The sequence below is a fragment of the Somniosus microcephalus genome, chromosome 12 (genome assembly GCF_052327205.1).
Source record: "Somniosus microcephalus isolate GS21.2 chromosome 12, FLI_Smic_1.0, whole genome shotgun sequence".
Taxonomy (NCBI): Eukaryota; Metazoa; Chordata; class Chondrichthyes; order Squaliformes; family Somniosidae; genus Somniosus; species Somniosus microcephalus.
The window spans coordinates 61,995,590-62,020,558 of NC_140998.1; the positions used below are offsets into that span (position 1 = coordinate 61,995,590).

The 24,969-nt window shown below is 42.2% G+C and overlaps 1 protein-coding gene across 6 annotated transcripts in view; it reads left to right on the forward strand.

Moving 5' to 3' along the window:
- The window catches only part of LOC147109224 (kelch domain-containing protein 1), a 78,731-nt gene that overhangs the window by 50,412 nt on the left and 3,350 nt on the right, over positions 1-24,969 (forward strand). For 4 of the 6 annotated variants that reach the window (XM_086002939.1, XM_086002943.1, XM_086002942.1 and 1 more), the window contains 3 exons: positions 283-355; positions 10,209-10,293; positions 17,567-17,619. In XM_086002939.1, coding sequence (XP_085859065.1) covers positions 283-355; positions 10,209-10,293; positions 17,567-17,619 — 211 coding nt within the window. Of the gene's footprint in view, positions 1-282; positions 356-3,562; positions 3,740-10,208; positions 10,295-17,340; positions 17,415-17,566; positions 17,620-24,969 lie in introns of those variants that run through there. The other 2 variants (XM_086002941.1, XR_015080195.1) reach the window with 2 other exon arrangements.

Consider the following 24,969-nt stretch of genomic DNA (forward strand, 5'->3'; position numbering starts at 1 on the left):
TCCTAGTAAATCTTTTTTGCATCCTTCAGATAAGATGCTCTTCTGGTTAAAAGCAATGATCACAAGTTTCTGTCTTGACCTGTTTTCCTGGTTACATTTCTTGTCTCATAAATGATATGTGAAGTCAAATTCTCAGTTAAACAATAACCATTACACCTAGACGTAGGTAATCCATCTTTTTTCCATTTACTGTTGTAAATTGTTAACAGTAATGTTGACCCTCAGATTTATTGATGGTAAATTAACTTTTAAGTCAGCAATGTTGTCCTTTGTCTCTTCCAGGTGATGCATGGATATACAGTGTTGGAGCTACTGAATGGAGGCAACTGGAGCACTGTCCTAAGAATAGACCCAGGTATAAACAAGGCAGTAATAGTTTCTGCTGAAGAATGCAACACTGTTTATATTGCACATAAACAATATTCAGTAATTTTTATTATTTAATAGGGTTTTCTCAGATTTAGCCATATTTCAATATTTAGGCAGTGGACAGGTACAAGAAGACTATGAAGGTAAAATTTATGTCAATTTATGTATGTAGTAACAAGTAGGCAATTTTGGTTTATATCATTGAGCCTAAGCAGAATTTCTAATACTAAAGGTGCATTGACCAGTTCTTTGGATGTGCAAACTCATCAGTTATTAAAAAATTAGTTATTGTAATCCCTAATTTGGAAAAAATCAAAGTGTAGGGATATTGATAATTTAAAACAACAAAGCTAATTAGAGCACTAATGTGTGGCGCTATACAATTTAGCATGCATTCTCAATGACTTGCAAGCCAAGTTCCCAATCTCTTCTGCGCCTTGATGGGATGTGGTGAAGAAAGGCTTGGTGCTTCCCCACAGGGAAGGAGGGGAAATTGGAAGGTTTTACCTCCAGTTGCTCTCTCTCGATTACAGAAGTCAGTTCTATGTTGGCAGAGGAGAAAGTCAGTTGCTAGCTGGTATGATATGTGGTGCAAGAAAATCAAGAGTATGCTACTTCCAAGTAATGCGCTCAACTTTTAATTGAGAGTGCTATTTCATTAATCCCATTAAATTAAACTGCAAGTTTACAAAAAAAAAATCATTTGTTTTGGGGGATTTAAAAATGAGGTAGGGAAAAACAAAAAAAAATTACTTGACAAAGTTGAAATTTGTGTTTATATATGCTACTTGAATTAGTCAAGGCAAAAATACAACAAGGATGTTTTGCTGTTTGAAACCATATCAAATGATAGTTGCATCTAGTATGGAAATTGATCAGAACAAATAATCTTTTCTAAAACCAATAAAATGTGGATTATTGTGAATTTATGGTTTTCTAAATTTTTAGATGGTGATAAAAGGACGAGGGGAGATGATCAGTGCCCCTTTTGCATGCTAGACTAATCATTTTTTTTTAAAAGATAATGGAATTACAAAGTAAGACGAGCATATTCTAGTCATTTAAAATCTATTTCGAACCTTTATTCTCCAGTCTTAGATTTTTTTCTTTGAATTAATTTTGGTTTAATTTCAACTTCTATAATTTATAGGTTTATTTTCATTTGGGACTGATCCATTTATCATTCATTAGTTAGACTACTTCACTTTCAGTGTATATTTATCAAATTCCTAGTTGTGGCACTGCATTAGGGTAACAGGATGCAGGTTACATTTTCTTTTGTGTCTCTCACTCACAAGCACAACATGTTAGTGTGAGGAAATAGTGAGCAGATGCTTCCCACATGGAAGAGAAAATCTGAAGGAGAGTTGTCACCAAGCTACTAAAGTACATAAGAATTAAGAGCAGGAGTAGGCCATACAACCCTTCGAGCCTGCTCCGCCATTTAATACGATCATGGCTGATCTTCGACCTCAACTCCACTTTCCTGCCCGACCCCGTATTCTTGCACACTTAGCGATTTTCTCATGGGAACATTGGTTAAGCCCTGGAACAAGTTGCTGGATTGTCCCCTCAGCTACAGGCTGTGCATGATTAAAGTTTGAGGAACCGGTGGAACAAATAGAGGAAGATCTGGCTATTTTTGTTCCAGTTGTTAGCCATTTATTAACCGATTAATCCATTGTCTCTAGTTTTAAAACACTTAATCAGATGGTAAATAAATTGAAGCATATTTCTCACATCAGAAATTTCTTTTCTAAAGTAGGGAAACTTGAAATGGTCCCAATCTCCTCTTCATATATAGAAAGTAGCATTGTGTCATAATCCCTAAATGTTTAAACTGCATCTGCTTGGTTCGTTTAGAAAACTGATAGCAAAGAAGCAAAGAACCATCAGTGTATGGGACCATGCATCTGCAAACATTGTGTACATGAGCACTATTTGCATTAATTGAGAAATTTATTTTGGGATTTTTTTATTACTCAATGTGAGAGATGATGCTATTTGGCCTTCAAAAGAAATGTAGCATTTCTACCACTACTGCTTTTGTGTTTCCCTTCCATCTCTAACCACATTCTAAAAGTGGAGATTTAGGTTAGACAGCATGAGCTGCTTTAGTACTGAAGAAGATGATGTAGTTTGTAATTAGTCATGTAGCTAGTGAAATATTTGTTAAAATTTGCTACATGACTGTATTAACTGCTGCAATAGAAATTTAGATCATGAAGATTTTTCAGTGCTTTATGAAATTAAAAGCTATTCATCTGAGAGCTAAAAATGTAATCAACTCGGTAACCAGTTACAAATCTACCTCTTCTTTGAGTTAGGAGCAGCAAAAAATGGTTTAGGAGATTTTCAGTGTGTCGCCAGAAACATTGAAGGGGGCCAAAGTTACCATGATGATAATGAGTATTAATGTAAATACTAATAAAACTTAGATAAATTAAATAGTGGGCAGGGCATGAGTTTGGAACTGAATTTCTTAACAATAACTCCCTAATCTTGGCAAAAATTTGTGTGTCAAGTATTTTGTTATTGAATTATGTTCTGAAGTGTCTATTAATGGGAGAATGTCTCTTTTCCTGTATAATGATCCACTAATAAAATTGTGGAAACAGGCATCTTTGAAATATGCAGTTTCTGAGAATACAATTTCATTAGCAGTTAAATTGTGTGTTTTTTAACAAAAAAGGTATTCTCCCATTTTTCGTTGAGGAATTTCATCCTTGCTTAATGGTACAGTAGATTAAGATCATGCCAAAAGTATCCAAATGCTTAGCACTGGTACAAAATGCATATTTTAAACTAATATACAAGTATTAAAAGTCAAGCTTGACTTTCACTGAAAGAAATTGCACTAACTAAATGTTTGCAGATTGGACTCTTAAATTATAGTAATATACTTGTACTGTACACATTTCTGCAGTTTGAATGGTTTCTATATCTATTAATGCTGATATGGGGTGTTGTTTACATTTCTAGTTTTAATAAATGCTGTTGTAAATTCAACCCTAGCATGTTTCACTTTGTAATTAAAGTTTCTGTATGTGATGTACTAATGAGTATTTTTACATTGTGGTTTGGCTCTTCTATTAAAATTTCCCGTTTTCATTATATATTATGAATAAATAATTGAAACATTCTTTAATAGAATTTATACTAGGTACAGCAGTGACATTTTGCACCGTTTTAGATTAGCAGCTACCAAGCGTAATAGAGCACTGTTACAGTCTGTACAAAAAAAAAGCGTCAGGTTGCAAGCTAGGATTTCAACAAGTTCGAGTCAGGAAAGTCTACTCCATGTTCTACGGTGAAGCAGACCAGGCAGGAGTTTACCAACAGCAAGTCATGAGACAAAGGTTTTGATGAGGTGAGGAAAGCAAAGGCAGATGCAGAGTGCAGGGCAAGGAAATGTAGACTGCTTCTTAGTTCAATACCAGGTGGGGAAAATTATTATAGTAATACTGTGTAGTTAAAGTAGGGTGATTATTGAAGCAGATCAGTTAAGAGTGCAATACATGATTTCAGATTATATTACTTAGTAATATTGCTTAGATTACTTTCCATTGCCAGATTATCAGAAATGAATTGCACAGGGCTATACGAGAGCCAACGCTGCATATAGAAAGAAAGCTTCATAGACTAGAATTAGTTTGTAATAAGAAAGGAATGTCATAAGTATGTTTTGCCCTTTTAGATCCCTTTCATTTAAAAGTTCATGTAAATATCAAAGATGTACCTGAAAACAATTCCATTGTTTTGGCAGTAATATGTTCAAACTTTAATGTTAAAATCTGTACATTTTTTAATATATAATATATATTATATCTATCTTCAGTACGAAGACTTCAGCTTTAGAATGTTTAAAGGTTGGATAATCATGCTGTATGATCCAGATGGACCTGGATTTTGTTCTATCAGTTTTATTCCACAACTGGGGAAAAAAAACTGATTCAGTAGAACTACAATATTTGTTTATACTTTACAAATTATGTGCGAGTTTAGTACTAAGGTGGGGAAAACTCAGAGGTGCTTGTCCCTTTTAAGGATTTTTAAACCGAATCAACATGACTTTTTCCTTCCCACATTTATAAAAGTATCCCTCTCCCCAGACAACCATGTTCTTTTTCTGCTGCTGTTGTAAACACTCATTTTGTGCCACTATTGCTTACCTATGAGAGAAGCATTGTTGTAGTAATGCATCAGTTTTTCCTGCTGGCTTAGCCATTTATCCTTGTCCTTGTAAATGTGTCTCTTCCTGTATGGTAGCATTTATTGCGGATCCAGGTTTAAAATTTAGAACCGTCTAGAAGAATCTTTCTATTATGGTCCAACTTGTTTCTTTATTGAACTTTTATCATTATTTTACAGTTGTGAATTTTAATAAAAATTCTGAGCAATGTCAAGGAACAAGACCTTTATCAGCTCAGTAAAATCATCCAAGCTTGAATATATGGCACTTAATCCATGTATAAGCAGCACAAATTCGACAAGGACAAGATCACAAATCCTCCTTTTTCCAGCTTGCTTGTCTTGTCATAATGGCATCATGTCTGAAGTGTTGCACCAGATGCGTATCTGGTTTTGAGAAGCAAGTCTGCATCTACTTCAAATTCTATCAATTCCTTGTGAGCAATCTTCCACTAGAACTTCTCACAAATGCAAACATACTCACAATACTGTGTGGTCCACTAGCTGATGTTTGGCACTAATATCTGGGGTGGATTGCTCTGTTGGGTCTAATGTACCAGTCCTGACACAAGAGTATAGTGTGAAGACAATGGCCATTTAGCGGATACTACAATCAACAATGTCTCCCACATATACAGTAGTGGATGGGATAGTACTATGAACCAGCTTTTTTAATCCCACATCTTGATAGAACTCTTTCTCTTCCCTCCCCCCCCCCCCCCCCCCCAACCCTAGGGAGGATGGGGTTCACTGGCCATCCTCAGTCCCATCTAGACAGATCACCATGGGGAACAGTGATGACACTGTAACTGAGTGAACTATGAAGAAAATTAGTATGGTCAGGTAGACTTTATTTTGTATTTTAATTTTCTCTACATCTGCTTGGCAAGGAAGATGTTAACAAACTATAGCTATCAGTTTAACGAGCGGATCAAACTATGGTCTTACATTGACTGTCTACTGAATGTTTTGATCTCTTTTTATGAGATTAACAAGTGAGACCTAATGTTAAGGTTTTGAAACATATGGCGTCCGTAAAAGTACCAGATTTTTTGAAAATCTCCTCTGGAAGCTACGGTTAGGGACTAACTTGTCTACTTAAATTACAAGGAAATTACAGTTCCCTATCGTACTTCATTCTTTTTCTCCGTAATCTTCTGAAGATACGGACATGTTTCACAGTCATCAGCTGTCTTCTGGTATTTCATTCTTGTGACCATGTGAGCCTAGACAATAAGGGCGGTCTTAGCCAAGCTAGATCCGACCTTCTCCCAAATCCACACATACACTTTCCAACGGTCATCTCGATGATAATCGGAAGTGCAAACTGAGGCTGATAGCTTCCTTTCCATAGTCGCGTGTTGAGGCCAGTGGGAGCACCCTGAGCACATGTGTGCTGTGCCTATTAGAATTTGGAAAAGTTTGATACCTGCTGAGTAAGGATGTTCATTCTGTGTTGTAAATAAGCTCATCTTAATTTCAATTTTGTGGACTGCTTTACCCACACATAGACCAGGTGAGCATTACAATATCATCCTACTGATGTTTTTGATGTCCTTATTCAGGTCACTGGGAACTGGACCAGTCAGCTGGCTGCTTATGATTGAATCATCATAAACCATTTCTGTTAATGCCTCTGTTGATGTTCTGCAGGAAGCTTCTCTCTGAACCTTTTTTTGTGAGGGAAGAGTGCAGTGAGAGAAACAACTCTGGCTCCAATTAATTTTCCCCATCCCAAGACTTCCTTTGTAGGGCAAATATTAATATATTGTAATACTACACCCAGGTCTTGCCCATTCTAATGGTGGACATTGTTTCTGCATTTGCCCATCTAGCTATCTAATTAAAAATATTTCATCTGGTAAGTACCTATAGAGAGTGGAATATTTTTGACATGTCCATGGATACAGATTAGTTCCACACTCCCATTTAAAAAAAAAAAACACTGCTGTAAAACTTTTTTCTCTGTCTTTGTTTTTCCAATTACTAAATGAACAACAACAAAAGCAACCAATCAAATAGCTGGAACAAAATGTCAAACCTCTTTGGCTGACTAGGTTTATTCCCTATGTACTGGACTATAACATGCCTAAATATTAAAATAAACACACAGGATCTAGACATCTTCTGTCTCGCCATGTATTGACTTTCTAATGTTTCTCCTTAACTGGCCCAGCATATGGCACCTGTAGTTCTTGATTTTTATTATAACATCGAACTCCTCAACCTCCCTTTGCAAGACTGCCATTCTGCTCTTCCTGATGCCATTTGGATTCAACATGAACCATGATTTCAGGCTGCTCTCCTTCCCTTTCCAGAATCTTCTCTGCCCATTCCTTTTATATCCCTTATTACTTTGGCACCTGGGAGGCAACAGACCATTTGGGATCCCGAGTCCCTGCTACAGAAAAGTTTTCTCTATCACTAATGATTTAATCCCCTATGACTACCACCAACTATCACTTCTCCCCCTCTCCATGTTGCTGTGGTGTTGCTCTTAATTTCTTCCTCTGAGTCATTGTTCTCATCAGAATCGTAATTATCCATGTGTATACATTTCAGACAACTTCAGAATCCCCCAGCAGTTTCCTGCACTGCCTATACCAGAGTTCTCTGTCATCATTTCCAACTGTGACTACTACCTGCAACATGTGCGATAGGAAATGTTGTTCCTCCTGTATAACGCAGAGTGTCTCCAATTGTGGTTGAAGCTCAGTTTTGTTGCGCTCAAGCGATTCAATTTGCAGACCCGTCTGAAACCCGTGATTCTCCTGGACACTAATGGTTTCAGAAACTCCCACATCAGGCAAGTTGCACTGTTGTGCCGTGAACTCGCATGACTTGGAAATTCAAACAACTGAAAGTAGTTTCAAACCAATTACACTTCGATGCAATTCCATTTCATGCCAAACTGCCTCTACTCGCTCAACTGCCTTCTCATTCTCCTGGTCATTTGCAACCAGGTTGCTTCTTGCTTTTACACTCTGCTTGAATTCACTCAAATCACAAGTCAATACAAACAATTCAAGCACAGATACCACTTTAAAAACAGCCAAACATGAAAAATTACCTAATTTAATAGGAAGCTTTGTCAACCAAACCAGACAACCCCGTTGGTGGCTAACTAGTCAAAAAATATAATTTAGTATTGACCCACTCATCAGTTCAGGCCAAACTTACTCTCTTCACTCAGCTGCCTTCCCACTCTGTTGGCCTCACAACTTGACTTTAAAAAAAAAAAAACTTACATCCAGATGCTGGGAAAAGGTGCCAAATAACCAGGAGCTACCGTGTGGATCGTCGTCTTCTACATCACATGCACAGTTCTTGAGCAAAACACTTCCTCACAGGTCCCCATACTTCCTGTGACCAATCTAATGGGAGATCTACTAATGTACAAAATAAACAACTTCTAGGCAGGGAACATTATGGCATAAGATTTTTATTTTTTGTCTCCGTGGTCTTCTGAGCCACCAGATCTCTTCCCCTGCCTTTCCACTTGCCGTCCCATTGCTGTACTTAGGGACTTGTTCTGGATTCAAGTATCAGTTCTTTTCTCTTGGAGTAGGTATTCAGAGTGGAGGGTAAAAGTTCTTCCGTCTTTCCTTTGTGGTTTTACTTCGTCGCTGGTACAGATTGTTCAGTGCTGTAGAATTTTTTTTTTAATTTTGAAGGAAGAATACTTTGCTATATTTTATGAAGTCACTAGTTTGGCACAGGTGTACATTGGTACACTCGTGTAGTTGGTGTATTGTGCACATGTTGGAAACAACACTTGATGCTGGGGTAATTTGACAGTAGTCTTTGAGGTTTTGCATGAAGGGCATCAAAGGACTTGCACGTATGATGGTGCACCTCATTCCTTTTGGGGCGGTGGGGGTGTTGCTAATTTGCAGTCCTCCATGGACTTTCTTGAGTAGTAGTCTGGATCAGAGGTGCCTTGGTTGTGTGGGCTTCTAGGAATGGGTTCCTTCTCATACTAGATATGCCCCACAGATTTTTCATTGACCTGTATATCATGGGAAGAATTCTGCTTTGTCATAATGGGGAATGTATCATCTTGATAGCTCGCAGTGACTGTTGTACTTGTCTGCATATTGCAGGAAGGGGATTTTCTTCTTGGTGGGTAGGTCCAGCAGGAATAGGCTTAAATCTTTGGAAATTATGAGGCCCGTCACGCTCTCTGTGGCTTACCAGATTGTTGCCTAGAAAGGCAGAACCAGAACTATGCAACAGTGTACCCCTCTTTCTGCAACTGCGCCAGCATTTGCCCCTAGGGAGTGATGAAATTTGCACACCAAGTGTGGGGTGCTGTTTGATCACTGTATTATCCTGAGCTGGCCCTCATGAATTCTGCTGCAACTAGTAGTTGCAAGGGCCTACTTCCACACTTTTTTTCCTATGTTATTTGGCGGCTTAAGTCTCGCTCACAAGCTTCTTCAAGGCTTTTGTGTTTCCTTTTGAAATGAAAGCAGAGGATGGAGATCTGTTGTGGAGTGTATTCAATTTTGGAGACTGGGGGTGTTTGAACATGGCTATGTCGTGAAGGAAATCTTTAATTTTAGAGCTTATTTGAAGCAATTGGCAAACAGCTTCTGGAGCCAAGGTACATCGGTGATAACCTTCAACAGTTTTGATTTCTTATATCCTTTTCCCGATTATTTTTTGAGGTAATATTAACCAGACCTGGTCACAGGAAACAACAGAAATCCTGGATACTCCTTACGGGCAATGAATTTTCATTCTTGATCTGGGACTGAATGCTGACCAATCAATAGTTATCTTTTGCAGGATGCACCTGCTATGATAAATGAATGGCACAACTCTGTGTAGAGACTCCATTTGGTGACTTTCTTCTTCAGAGTAGTAGCCTTTAGCGAGGCTTTCTTCCTCAGTATTCCACACTCTGCCTACAGTGCTAAGTTCTGTCTTGTTTTGGTTGAAAGTACTGAGAATGGCCATCTAAATGGGTTCCCTTGTAGGACATGGGAGGGAATGGTCATTTATGATCAGGCTAAAAATCCTTCAAGGAGCAGACAACTCTGTGATTATCTTAAGACATGTGGCATATAGCTATGGTATTTGAGACTTCCTTTTAAGACTACTGATTTAAAGGTGAGTAACCTATATTTACTTGTATTAATTCTTCAAAAGTCTGTATTACCCTGAAAAAATTCAAAATATGCTTGTTTTATAACATCAAGAAATTTTAATACTGAATACTAAAGCTGTGGAAAAACTGATACAGTGGCTTGGTGTGCAAATTTCTCAACACTTTCATGGGACACCTGTGAGGTGCAGATTAAATGTTTGGAGAATGGAGAGAATTCTTGGGTAAAGTGTAAGGGGAGGAGGTTTAATACTTTTCTGAGAAAATACTCTAGTGCATAGAAGCAGCATTGATTATCTTTATTCAACCTTTGGGAAAGTTGAGTCATTATTTTATGGTTGAAATGGGGAAATATTCACCACCACTGCCAACCCTCGTCTTAAAAGTGCCTAAAATGACCACAATAATTTACAGGAAATGAAGCAAATTATACATCATTGTACTTTTTGGAACTTGAAACATTAGAATGAATGAAATAAAAACTTAGACATACATAACTGTTGTATACTAATATATTTAATATTGAAAACCTCTGCAGGTTGTGGCATACAGCCTGTCTGGGAAAGGAGTATGAAGTGATGGTGTTTGGTGGGAGCAAGGATGACCTACTTTCCTATGATTCTGTAAGTACATCGAAATGACTGACTTGTTTAATTCTTCAGTTTAAATAATACAGGTAAAACTGGATGGGAGAACAGGTGTGCAGTAAGTTAGTAAAAATGGCTTCCAGTTTTGCTACAGCTTCCTGATGTCTTGAACCCTATCTGGTTGTTCTTCAGTATTGATAATTACTAAGTCCACATCCAACAAACCAGTTTCTGAGTAAAATAAAAAGGAAAAACTGCAAATGCTGGAAATTGAAATAAAAACAAGTGTTTGGAAATACATGCACGTCAGTGTATGTAAAGCGAAGGCAGATTATGATGTTTTGGATGTGTACCCTTTATCAGAACCTGCTGCTGTTCTGATGAAGAATGCTGTCTGACCTGTGTATTTCCAGCATTTTTTTTTAAAACCACTTCCTAAGGATGTGTCCAACATAGATTATTCCTGGGTTAAGAGATACAATAAAAAAAACTTGGCCTACCATGAAACCTAAAAAGAAAAAGCCCTGTGTAACTTCTTGACCATTGAAGGGATTTCAAAGAGTCATAACGGCACAGAAGGAGGCCATTCGGCCCATCGAGTCCGTGCCGGCTCTCTGTTGAGCAATCCAATCAGTCCCATTCCCCTGCTCTATCCCCGTAACCCTGCAAGTTTATTTTCCTCAGTGGCTATCCAGTCTCCCCTCGAAAACATTGAGTGTCTCCGCTTCCACCACATCCGTCGGCAGCGAATTCCAGGTCGTCGGCAGCGAATTCCAGGTCATCGTCACTCACTGTGTAAAAAAAGTTTCCCCTCACATCCCCCCCCTGTATCTCTTGCCCAAAAACCTAAATCTGTGTCCCCCTACTCCTTGTACCATCAACTAGTGGGAACAGCTTTTCCCCATCTAGCCTATCCAAACCAGTCATAATTTTGTACACCTCTATCAAATCACCCCTCAACCTCCTTTGCTCTAATGAAAACAAATCCAGCTTCTCCAACCTGTCCTTGTAGCTAAGATCCCCCATCCCCGGAACCATTCTGGTAAATCTCCTCTGCACCCTCTCAAGGGCCTTCACATCCTTCCTAAAGTGTGGTGACTAGAACTGGATGCAATACTCCAGTTGTGGCCTAACCAGCGCTTTATAAAGGTTCAGCATAACTTCTCTACTTTTGTACTCAATATCTCTATTTATGAAGCCCAAGATCCCATATGTTTTGTTAACCACTCTCTCAATATGCCGTGCCACCTTTAAGGACCTATGCACATTAACTCCCAGGTCCCTCTGTCCCTGCACACTCTTTAAAACTGCCATTAAGTGTATATTGCCTCTCCCTGTTCCTTCTGCCAAAATGCATCACCTCACACTTCTCTATTAAATTCCATCTGCCACTTGTCTGTCCATTCTGCTAGCCTTCTATGTCCTGTTGCAGTCGATTGATAGCATCCTCACTGTTTGTCACACCCCCAAGTTTGGTGTCATCGGCAAATTTAGACATTCTACTCTGTATTCCAATATCCAGGTCATATATATCAAAAAAAGCAGTGGCCCCAGCACTGACCCTTGGGGAACACCACTGTCTACCATCCTCCAGTCTGAAAAACAGCCATTTACCACAACTCGCTGTTTTCTGTCCTTAAGCCAATTCCTTATCCAAGCTGCCACTCACCCACCTATTCCATGAGCCTCAATTTTGTTAACCAGCCTTCTATGTGTCATCCTGAAAATCCATGCAGACAACATCCATTGCATTCCCTTCATCAATCCTCTCTGTTACTCCATCCAAAAATTCAATTAGATTAGTCAAACACGATCTGCCTTTTACAAATCCGTGTTGGCTCTCCTTAATTAGCTTAAACCTCTTCCAAGTGCCTGTTAAATTTTTTTCCTTGATTATTGTCTCTAAAACTTTACCCACCACTGATGTTAAACTGACCGGCCTGTAGTTACTAGGATTGTCCTTGCACCCTTTCTTGAACAATGGTGTCACATTTGCCACTTTCCAATCCTCAGGCACCTCCCCCGCATCTAGGGAAGATTGGAAAATTATGGCAAGCCCTTCCACTATCTCCTCCCCCAATTCTCTTAGCAACCTGGGATGCAAGCCATCTGGACCAGGCAACTTATCCACTCTAAGCATACCCAGCCTTTCTAGTACATCCTATCTATCAATTTTCACCCCTTCCATTGCTTCTACCTTTTCCACTTCTACCGATATTTTGTCAGCATCCACCTCCTTAGTAAATATCGAGACAAAGTACTCATTCAGTATTCTAGCCTTGCCCTGCGCCTCTAAGCATATATCACCTTCTTTGTCTCTAATAGGCCCACCCCACCTCTTGTTCTCTGCTTACTGTTTACATGCCGGTAGAAGATTTTGTGGTTCCCTTTTATGTTATCCCCCATTCTACTCTCATTCTCTCTGTGCCAATCTTATTTTCATCTTCACATCCCCTCTCAACTTATTGTATTTGGTCTGGTTCTCCCTTGAAGAATTCACCTGACATGCATCATACACCCTCTTTTTTGTTTCATCATCTTCTCTATCTCCCTTGTCATCCAAGGAGCCCTTGCTTTGGTTCCCTTACTCTTCCCTCTTGTTGGAATGTACCTAGCCTGTACTTAGAACATCTCCTCCTTAAAGATCACTCATTGTTCCATTACAGTTTTTCCTGTCAGTCTTTGGTTCCATTTTACCCTGGCTAGATCCTTTTGCATCCCATTGAAGTTAGCCCTATTCCAGTTTAGAAGTTCCACTCTAGATTGTTCCTTGCTCCTCTCCATTGCTAATCTAAATCTTATGATACGATAAGAATTCATCGCATCATAATTTATCGACTCTTCCGACGCCCTCTGCCACTTTAACGGTTTCCAGTTTCCTGGCCCCAACCATCTCCTTTTCACTGGACGTCCAATCCCTCTACACCTCCATCCCCCACCAGGATGGCCTGAGGAGGCGCTCTGCTTCTTCCTTGAACAGAGGCCCAACCAGTCCCCATCCACCACCACCCTCCTCGGCCTGGCTGAACTTGTTCTCACATTGAATAACTTCTCCTTTGACTCCACTCACTTCCTCCAAATTAAAGGTGTTGCTATGGGAACCCGCATGGGTCCTAGCTATGCCTGCCTTTTCGTGGAACATTCTTTGTTCCAGTCCTACTCGGTTCCCCTCCCTCACCTCTTTTTCCGGTAAATTGATGACTATCGGTGCTGTTTCCTGCTCTCGCCCTGAACTAGAAAATTTCATTCACTTTGCTTCCAATTTCCATCCTTCCCTCACCTTCACATGGTCCATCTCCGACTCTTCCCTTCCCTTCCTCGACTTCTCTGTCTCCGTATCTGGGGATGGGCTATTGACAAACATTCACTACATGCCCACTGACTCCCACAGCTACCTGGACTACACTTCCTTCCACCACGCTTCCTGTAAAGACTCTATTCCATTCTCCCAGTTTCTCCATCTCCGCCGCCTTCCATACTAGTGCTTCCGACATGCCTTCCTTTTTCCTCAACCGAGGATTCCCCTCTACTGTGGTTGATACGGCCCTTGACCGTCTCCGTTCTATTTCCCACACTTCTGCTCTCACTCCTTCCCCTCCCTCCCGGAACCACGATAGGGTTCCCCTGGTCCTTGCCTTTCACCCCACCAGCCTCCACATTCAACGGATCATCCTCCGCCATTTCCGGCACATCCAGCATGATCCCACCACCAAACACATCTTCCCCTCACCTCCCCTTTCAGCATTCCGAAGGGACTGCTCGCTCCTCGACACCCTGGTCCACTCCTCTATCGCCCCCAACACCCCTTCCCCTTCACCCGGCACCTTCCCGTGCAAGCGCAGGAGATGCAACACATGCCCTTTTACTTCCTCCCTTCCTACTGTCCAGGGCCCCAAACACTCCTTCCAGGTGAAACAGCGATTTACTTGTACTACAGGAAACTTTGTGCTATCCGGCACCGATGGGACCGAGCTGTTGCCGTTCCCTCAAAACTGCTGGACACACCAGCGTTAATGTTGAAGCATACGGAGCTTTTCATCTCCGTATCTGACAACAAACACTGTTGCTTAGCAACAGCTTCTAAACAGTCGGCCCGTACCTTGGAAGCGTCTCTGTAATTTAGTATACTGTATTCGCTGCTCACGGTGCGGTCTCCCCTACACTGGGGAGACCAAATGCAGATTGGGTGACCGCTTTGCGGAACACCTCTGTTCAGTCCATAAGGGTGACCCCAAGCTTCCGGTCGCCTGTCACTTTAATTCTCTGCTCCACTCCCATTCAGACCTCGCTGTCCTCGGCCTCTTACACTGTTCCAATGAAACTCAACGTAAGCTCAAGGAACAGCACTTTACAGCCTCTGGACTCAACATAGAGTTCAACAATTTCAGACCATAACTTCTGCCCCTATCTTTTTTTCCATTTTTTTCTCTCACATGGCAGCTGTCTTTCATTCTGCCATTGCCATTTACACTTCATCTAGAGCCATCTTTTGTTTCTTAACTTGTCCCTTTACCATCTCCTTTTGACTTGCACCATCATTCCTTTTGTCACTTAATCTCTCCTGCCTTCCTTCCTATCCCAGACCTTTCCTTTTGTTCTTTCCTACCCTCCCCCCTTTCCCTGCCCCTGCACTTGCTTAAAAACCTGTTCCATCTCCAGCTTTTTCCAGTTCTGACGAAGGGTCATCGACCTGAAAACGTTAACTCTCTTTCTCTCTCCACAGATGCTGAGGGTTTTTTGGGGTGTATAAATCAAAAGGTGGTCATTTGGGCCATTGAATAGAAGGACCTCATATCTGGAGGCTGAGTATTTCCAGCATTTTCTGTTTTTATTTCTTCTGATACGATGATCACTCGTACCCAAGTGTTCTCCCACAGACACTTGGTCGACCTGGCCCACCTCATTCTCCAGCACCAGATCCAGCAATGCCTCCTTCCTTGTTGGGCCAAGAACATACTGGTCAAGGAAATTCTCCTGAACACATTTCAGAAATTCCTTTCCCTTTACCCTAGCATTATCCCAATCGATATTTGGGTAATTAAAGTCACCACTCTATAGCTCTTGCATATCTCTGCGATTTCCCTGCAGATTTGCTCCTCTACCTCCCTCTCACTATTTGGAGGCCTATAGAATACCCCCAATAGCGTGATCATACCCTTTTTGCTCCTCAACTCTAACCAAATGGATTCTGTCCTTGTCCCCTCAAGAACATCCTCCCTTTCCAACACAACAATGTCTTCCTTAATCAGCACTGACACCCCACCTCCCTTTTTTCCTTCCTTATCTTTTCTGAACATCTTGTATCCTTGAATATTAAGTACCCGGTCCTCACTGTTTTTAAGCCATGTTTCCATTATTGCCACAACATCATATTGCCACACAGCTAATTGTGCTTGTAGCTCACCAACCTTATTCACCACACTTTATGCGTTTACATACATGCATTCTAACCCCATTTTTTAATGTTTTGTAGTTTTTCTTAGTCTGCTCCTATCTAATATGGTACTACTACCGCCTCTAGTACTATCTTCTCCAGTACTATCCAGCACTCACACTTTTATGCACCTTATTCCTCTTTTCTACTCCTATATACTGGTGCCCACCCCCCTGCCAAGTTATTTTAAACCCTCCCCAACAGCACTAACCAACCTCCCCGCGAGAATATTGGTCCCGGCTCTGCTGAGGTATAATCCGTCCAGCTTGTACAGGTCCCACCTTCCCCAGAAACGGTCCCAATGCCTCAGGAATCTAAAGCCGTCCCTCCTGCACCATCTCTCTAGCCACGCATTCATCTGTTCTATCCTCCTATTCCTGTACTCACTAGCATGTGGCACCGGGAGTAATCCGGAGATTACTACCTTTTGAGGATTTGAGGAAAACTCCAGTATATTAATCCAATTCTATATTCACGTTATCCAGTTCTGGGTACTTGTGACAGATGACACATTGATAGACCCGACAACAGAAACATTTGGGGTAAAAAGGGGCACGACCTTCGCCGGCCCGAAAAGTTAGCGCCTCCGCGGCTGATTTTCCTAGGTAGCTCCCCGAGAGGGAGATGGGGCGCTACTGGAAGCGCCCCGCGTCCCTCTTGGGGCGCTGTGAGCCAATATCGCAGCACGTCGCGTCATGGTACTGCAGGCCTTCCTTTCCTTATTAAAGGGGAGGGGCCTGACGCAGCATGTCTCGTCACCCAGCTGGGCCACCAGGGATCGGGAGCAGCTGGCACCCCGCGGTGGGGCTTCACGGGGGCCGGGGACGGCAGAGGGGTAGGTGCTGGCAGGCGGCCAGCAACGAAAATGGTGGCCCGCCACCTCCCCTTTAACTAGCGCCACCCTGGCTGCAGGTAGGCCCCCCTGACCCCAGCGGACATAGCGTCCAGCGGTAAGTCGGGGGGGCGCCACCCAATATTATAGCCAGGGCGCAAGTGGGGCGCTGCACACGGCGATTACGTCGTTGCCGGCAGCGCAGCACCACGCAGTGCTAACGGTTTAGCGCCGCCGCTAACCACCTGTTGAATTTCACGGGAGGCGTTGGTGGCGCCGTGCCCAGGCGCTAGTTGATTTGTGCCCCGTTAGCGCCCTCTTTGGGAGGTGCAAATCAACCGAATTTAGCCCCCTTTGTGTTTGAGAATATTTTACTCTGTATTTATCCTTGAAACCTTCAAACCCTATCTAGTCATTTTCTGGTTCTCTGTTAAGAATAAAAGGGGGGAAAAGATCTATAGCTTTACTTCTGTCACATTTTTGATCATTTCCCACTTTCACGGAAAGAACTTTGGAATGAGTTATGTTTAAGTATTGTTTTACCACTGACAGACCATGGATTATCTTACCATCCAGGTTAAATAATGAAATGCAATGGTGGGAGTTAGCAATTGGAAATCTGTGAAGAAGTAATAATGAAATAAAATTTCTAAACAAAAAAACGTAGTCATTTTTAAATGTCAAAACTGGAATTGTGTCTTCCATATTTTATTATGTAACCCTATATTTTTTTCTCAACAAATATTTGTTACCTCTTCATATAGAATTGTATGTCTGAATAAAACTGAAAACTACTTTATTTCTATCTCGGAACCAGAAAAGTAGTTCTGATCAGAAGCATCTCATCAAACTGAACTTTCAGCTTAGATCATACTTTAGGAGAAATTAGAGGTAATTTGGTTAATGGAAGTTAGGATTTATTTATGTTCTTGTGAAAACTACAGTTGCATAATGATTTGACAACTGTTATTACTGTATATCAATGGAGAGGGGCATGAATTAAAATGTGCTACAAATCTTACCTCTGCTGCTCTTTTAACTAGGGTCACTGTAATGATGTGCTGATCTTTCAAACACAGCCCTATTCACTCTTCAGGTAAATGTGTTAAAATCTTCTTTGACTTTATATTCTATTTGTTAAATTATCATTAGTTAATGTTAACCATGTTCTAATTAGAAAAATGGAAAGTGATGGTCTTGATTTCTTGTTTCAAGGCAAAACAACATTCACAGCACCTGTTTGAGGGGGAGGGTAACTTCTCCTAGTAATCCTCTTTGGGACAAACATGACGTTGAAGTTAGGACTCTGGCATCTTGGAACATTTTACTTGTATGAACTTTCTAACCTTTCCTGTCTGTTGATTGAGGACAAGGTTACTGGATATCTGGTAAAAATTAAGAACGGGGGCTAGAAATTCCTGCGGTGCAATAATGCACAGATCATACATAGAAGATAGAAACAGGAGTAGGCCATTCGGCCCCTCGAGCCTGTTCCGCCATTTAATGAGATCATGGCTGATCATCCAAACTCAGTACCCTGTCCCTGCCTTCTCCCCATATCCCTTGATCCCTTTAGCCTTAAGAAATATATCTAACTCCTTGAATATATTTAATGAATTGGCCTCAATGGCGTTCTGTGGTAGAGAATTCCGCAGGTTCGCCACTCTCTGGGTGAAGAAATTCCTCCTCATCTCAGTCCTAAATGGCTTACCCCTTATCCTTAGACTGTGACCCCTGGTTCTGGACTCCCCCGCCATCAGGAACATCCTTCCTGCATCTAGTCTGCCTAGTCCTGTTAGAATTTTATAAGTTTCAATGAGATTCCCTCTCATTCTTCTAAACTCTAGCGAATACAAGCCCAATCGACCCAATCTCTCTTCATACGTCATTCCTGCCATCCCAGGTATCAGTCTGGTGACTCTTCGCTGCACTCCCTCCATGGCAAAAACATCCTTCCTCAGATAAGGCGACCAAAACTGCACACAATACTCAAGGGGTGGTCTCACCAAGGTCCTGTACAACTGCAGCAAGACATCCTTGCTCCTGTACTCGAATCCTCTCGCTATGAAGACCAACATACCATTTGCCTTCTTAACCGCCTGCTGCACCTGCATGCTTACCTTCAGCAACTGGTGCACAAGGACACCCAGGCCTCGTTGCACTTCCCCTTTTCCCAATCTATTGCCATTCAGATAATAATCTGCCTTCCTGTTTTTGCCACCAAAGTGGATAACCTCGCATTTATCCACATTATACTGCATCTGCCATGCATCTGCCCAATCATCCAACCTGTCCAAATCATACTGGAGTTCCTCTGCATCCTCCTCACAGCACAAACGCCCACCCAGCTTTGTGTCATCTGCAAACTTGGAGATATTACATCTAGTTCCCTCTAGATCATTAATATATATTGTGAATAACTGGGGTCCTAGCACCGATCCCTGCGGTACCCCACTAGTCACTGCCTGCTACTCGGAAAAAGACTCGTTTATTCCAACTCTTTGCTTCCTGTCTGCCAACCAGTTCTCTATCCAAGTCAGTACCTTACCCCCAATCCCATGTGCTTTAACTTTGCACGCTAATCTTTTATGCGGGACCTTATCGAAAGCCTTCTGAAAGTCTAAATACACCACATCCACTGGTTCTCCCTTATCTATAGGATTGTGGGCAAGGTACTGACTTGGATAGAGAACTGGTTGGCAGACGGGAAGCAAAGAGTTGGAATCATCAGAGCTAATACTCTTCCTTACTATTGTGTTAATCTCTTTAACCAGCAATGCTACCCCACCTCCTTTTCCTTTTTGCCTGTCTTTCTTGAATATTGAATACCCCTGGATGTTGAATTCTCAGCCTTGGTCACCCTGGAGTCATGTCTCCGTAATCCCAATTATATCAGATCCGTTTACATCTATTGGTGCAGCTAATTCATCCACCTTATTACAAATGCTCCTCGCATTAAGACACAAAGCCTTCAGGCTTGTTTTTTTAACACTTAGACCTTTTAGAATTATTATTTACTGTGGCCATGTTTGATTTACACCCTTGATTTCTCTGACTGCCACTTTTGCTTTTCTCCTTCCTGTCTTTTGCTGCTATCCTTGCTTCCCTTTCCTCTGTCTCCCTGCACAGGTTTCCAACCCCCTGCCATTTTAATTTAAACCCTCCCTAACAGCACTAGCAAACACTCCCCCTAGGACATCGCTCCCGGTCCTGCCCAGGTGCAAACCGTCCAGTTTGTACCGGTCCCACCTCCCCCAGAACCAGTTCCAGTGTCCCAGGAATTTGAATCCCTCCCCCTTGCATCATTCCTCTAGCCACGTCTTCATCTGAAATATCCTTCTATTTCTACTCTGACTAGCACGTGGCACTGGTAGCAATCCTGAGATTACTACCTTTGAGGTCCTACTTTTTAATTTACCTCCTAACTCCCTATATTCAGCTTTTAGGACCTCATCCCAGTTTTTACCTATATCGTTGGTACCTATATGCACCACGACAACTGGCTGTTCACCCTCCCCTTCCAGAATGCCCTGCAGCTGCTCCGAGACATCCTTGACCCTTGCACCAGGGAAGCAACATACCATCCTGGTGTCTTGTTTGCGGCCGCAGAAATGCCTATCTATTCCCCTTACAATAGAGTCCCCTATCACTATAGCTCTCCCGCTCTTTTTCCTCCCGTCCTGTGCAGCAGAACCACCCATGGTGCCAGGAAGTTGTCTGCTGCTGCCTTCCCCCGATAAGCCATCTCCCTCATCAATATCCAAAACGGTATATCTGTTTGAGAGGGGGATGGCCACAGGGAACCCCTGCACTACCTGCCTGCGCCTACTACTATGCCTGGCGGTCACCCATTCCCTTCCTGCCTGTGCAGCCTTTCCCTGCAGTGTGACCAACTGATTAAACGTGATATCCACGACATCCTCAGCATCGCGAATGCTCCAGTATGTATCCATTCGTAGCTCCAGCGCCGCAATGCGGTCTGCCAGTAGCTGCAGCTGGATACACTTCCCGCACACATGGTCGTCAGGGCACGGGAAGTGTCCCTGATTTCCCACATAGTGCAGGAGGAGCATGCCACGGGGCCGAGCTGTGCTGCCATGACTTACCCTTTAATTAATTTAAATTAAATTAAATCAAATGAATGCCACTAATTACACTACAATTAAATGATTTACTCAAGGGCCCTTGTTTACTAGCACTCCCTGCTACACAACAGAGACCTTAGAAACTATAACCACAAGTTAAGACCGTCTAAACTTTATAAACTATTAACCTTAACTGTCAAACTATAGAGTAGTATAAATACTCACCTGGCCGTACTCACCCAATCAGCTGCTTCCTCTTGCCCACGTCACTTTTTGAATCGTGGCGTGGCTCTGGCACGCCGCCGCCGGTCTGTGAGATTGACCGGCCTTTGAAAAGATAGCCCGCGAAAGTAAGTTTAAATACTCACTACTCTCCTGCTGCTCCCGACACCGGCCTCTTCCTACAGGGTGAAAAGTTAGGAAAAACAAAGGCGAAGCAAGGGAGCTCCTCCTTCCACTCCGACTTACCCAACTCATACAATCTGCGGGGAACAATTTGGGGCGGAACCTGGTGCTCACATCACTGGAAGGGTCAAGGGTCCTAGATCCTGCCAGAGGCAGGGGCAGTAACTTTTTGAATTTTCTCTCCACTGAGCAATTGATTGGAAAAAGTAGTAATTTAAATTTCAGAGCTGATTAAACTTTTCTTCAGAGCACTTTGGCTGGCTACAGTATGTTTTCCCCCACCCAAAACGTTAAGATAGATGCCCCAGCTGTGCTAAAATGGCTTGGGTGGCCATCCACATTAGATGTTACTTTACTGACCATGGAATTTTGTTTGAGGTCAGCATTGGAGCCAATAAGCGGCCAGAAGTCTTTCTGATTTCTGTGGGTAGTGGCATTATGTAATGGAACATGTGGGTACGATCCATAACCCTACACCTTTTGGGAATCCCACCACTCTTGTTAAATTGCAGAGCCTTATCGGACTGCTGCTGGTTGACGATGGGGAAGTAGACTAAAACAATGCATCTGTGACTTTGTTCACATATTAGTTCATAGCTGATGATTGCAGTGTCCTCTATGACCGCTTGAAACAAATGTTTGTTACTTTTACAGTCATTGGCAGTACTGTGCCGATATTGGAGTTTGACTATAGTTCTGCTTTCAGCATGTGGCCTAACTCCATCACTGCTTCCCTGGTGAATCAAACTTCTGCAGTCACTGCACCTCAGACAACATGGAGGTGTGCATTTCTGCTTATATATTCCAGTGCTGGGTTACTGATGGATGAATGCAGTCTGACCTGCTTGCCTATTCTTCTGGTCCTCCCCTTGTTTCCAAAATACAGATGTACGGCAACTTTCAACAGAAAATGTATTGTGGAACTATGGCAGCAGCGGAAGAAAAAAAGGCGACACTATAGCAATAGCCACAAAGTGTCTTCAAATAGCTCATGGCAACGGGGAAAAAAAACTTGTGGCCTGATAATGCGGCAATCTTACAGTTGGTCTCTTTAAACTAATTTCTGTATAGAAACATAGAAGATAGGAGCAGGAGTAGTCCATTCGGCCCTTCGAGCCTGCTCTGCCATTCAATGAGATCATGGCTGATCATTCAAATTCAGTACCCTGTCCCTGCCTTCTCCCCATATCCCTTGATCCCTTTAGCCTTAAGAAATATATCCAACTCTTTCTTGAATATATTTAATGAACTGGCCTCCACCGCCCTCTGGCAGAGAATTCCACAGGTTCACCACTCTCTGGGTGAAGAAATTCCTCCTCATTTCAGTCCTAAATGTCCTACCCTTTATCCTTAGACTATGACCCCTGGTTCTGGACTCCCCGACCATCGGGAACATTCTTCCAGCATCTAGTCTGTCCAGGCCTGACAGAATTTTATAGGTTTCGATGAGATCCCCTCTCAATCTTCTAAACTCCAGTGAGTATAAGCCCATACGACACAATCTCTCCTCATATGTCATTCCTGCCATCCCAGGTATTAGCCTGGTGAATCTTCGCTGCACTCCTTCCATGGCAAGAACGTCCTTCCTCAGATAAGGCGACCAAAACTGCACACGATACTCAAGGTGCGGTCTCACCAAGGCCCTGTACAACTGTAGCAAGACATCCTTGTTCCTGTACTCGAACCCTCTTGCTACGAAGGCCAACATACCATTTGCCTTCTTAACCGCCTGCTGCACCTGCATGCTTACCTTCAGCGACTGGTGCACAAGAACACCCAGGTCTCTTTGCACTTCCCCTTCTCCCAATCTATTGCCATTCAAATAATAATGTGCCTTCCTGTTTTTGCCACCAAAGTGGATAACCTCACATTTATCCACATTATAGTGCATTTGCCATGTTTCTGCCCAATCACCTAACCTGTCCAAATCGTACTGGAGTTTCATGACATCCTCCTCGCAGCATACCCTCCCACCCAGCTTTGTGTCGTCTGCAAATTTGGAGATATTCCATCCAATTCCCTCGTCCAGATCATTAATATATATTGTGAACAGCTGGGGTCCTAGGACCGATCCTTGCGGTACCCCACTAGTCACTGCCTGCCACTCGGAAAACGACCCGTTTATTCCAACTCTTTGTTTTCTGTCCGCCAACCAGTTCTCTATCCAAGTCAATACCTTGCCCCCAATCCCATGTGCCTTAATTTTGCACGCTAATCTCTTATGCGGGACCTTATCAAAAGCCTTCTGAAAGTCCAAATACACCACATCCACTGGTTCTCCCTTTATCTATTTTACCAGTTACATCCTCAAAAAATTCCAGTAGATTAGTCAAGCATGATTTACCTTTTGTAAATCCATGTTGACTTTGTCCGATCCTGTCACTGCTTTCCAAGTGCTCTGCTATTACATCTTTTATAATGGACTCTAGCATTTTCCCCACTACCGATGTCAGGCTTACTGGTCTATAATTCCCCGCTTTTTCTCTGCCACCTTTTTTGAATAGTGGGGTAACATTAGCTACCCTCCAATCCATGGGTACTGTTCCAGAGTCTATCGAGTTCTGGAAGATGACCAGCAATGCATCTACTATTTCTAGGGCCACTTCCTTAAGTACCCTAGGATGTAGATTATCAGGCCCTGGGGATTTATCGGCCTTCAGTCCCATCAATTTTCCTAACACCATTTCCCTACAAATACTGATTTCTTTCAGTTCCACCCTTTCATCAGACCCTATGTTCCCCAGTATTTCTGGGAGGTTATTTGTGTCCTCCTTTGTGAAGACAGAACCAAAATATGTATTTAGTTGGTCTGCCATTTCTTTGTTCCCCATTATAAATTCCCCCGATTCTGACTGCAAGGGACCTACGCTTGGCTTCACCAATCTTTTTCTCTTCACATATCTATAAAAGCTTTTATAGTCAGTTTTTATGTTCCCTGCAAGCTTACTCTCATATTCTATTTTCCCTTTCTTAATTAATCCCTTTGTCCTCCTTTGAATCCTGAACTGCTCCCAATCCTCAGAATTATTGCTTTTTCTGGCCAATTTGTATGTCCTCTCCTTGGATCTTATGCTATCCCTAATTTCCCTTGTTACCCACGGTTGAGTCACCTTTTTTGTTTTATTTTTATGCCAAACTGGGATGAACAACTTCTGTAGTTCATCCATTTGGTCTTTGAATGTTTGCCATTGCCTATCCACCGTCACCCCTTTGAGTGCCATTCCCCAATCAATCCTACCCAACTCGCTCCTCAGACCATCGTAGTTTCCTTTATTTAAATTGAGGACCCTTGTTTCTGAGTCAACTACTTCATTCTCCATCTCAATGAAGAATTCGATCATATTATGATCGCTCCGACCCAAGGGGCCTCGTACAACAAGATTGCTAATTAATCCTTTCTCGTTACATAATACCCAGTCTAAGATGGCCTGATCTCTGGTTGGTTCCTCAACATATTGGTCCAGGAAACCATCCTGTAAACACTCCAGGAATTCCTCCTCCACAGTATTGTTACCAATTTGGTTAGCCCAATCTATACGTAGATTAAAGTCACCCATGATGACTGCTGTGCCCTTGCACGCTTCTTTAATTTCCCTTTTAATGCCATCCCCAACCTCTGCCTTACTGTTTGGAGGTCTATATACCACTCCCACTAATGTTTTTTTCCCCTTAGTATTTCTCAATTCTACCCATACAGATTCCACATCATCAGAGCTAATATCCTTCATTACAATTGTGTTAATCCCTTCTTTTACCAGTAATGCTACCCCACCTCCCTTTCCTTTTTGCCTATTTTTCCTGAATATCGAATACCCCTGGATGTTGAGTTCCCAGTCTTGGCCATCCTTGAGCCACGTTTCCGTAATCCCAACCAAATCATATTCGTTTACCTCTATTTGCGCAGCCAATTCATCCACCTTATTACAAATGCCCCTCGCATTAAGACACAAAGCCTT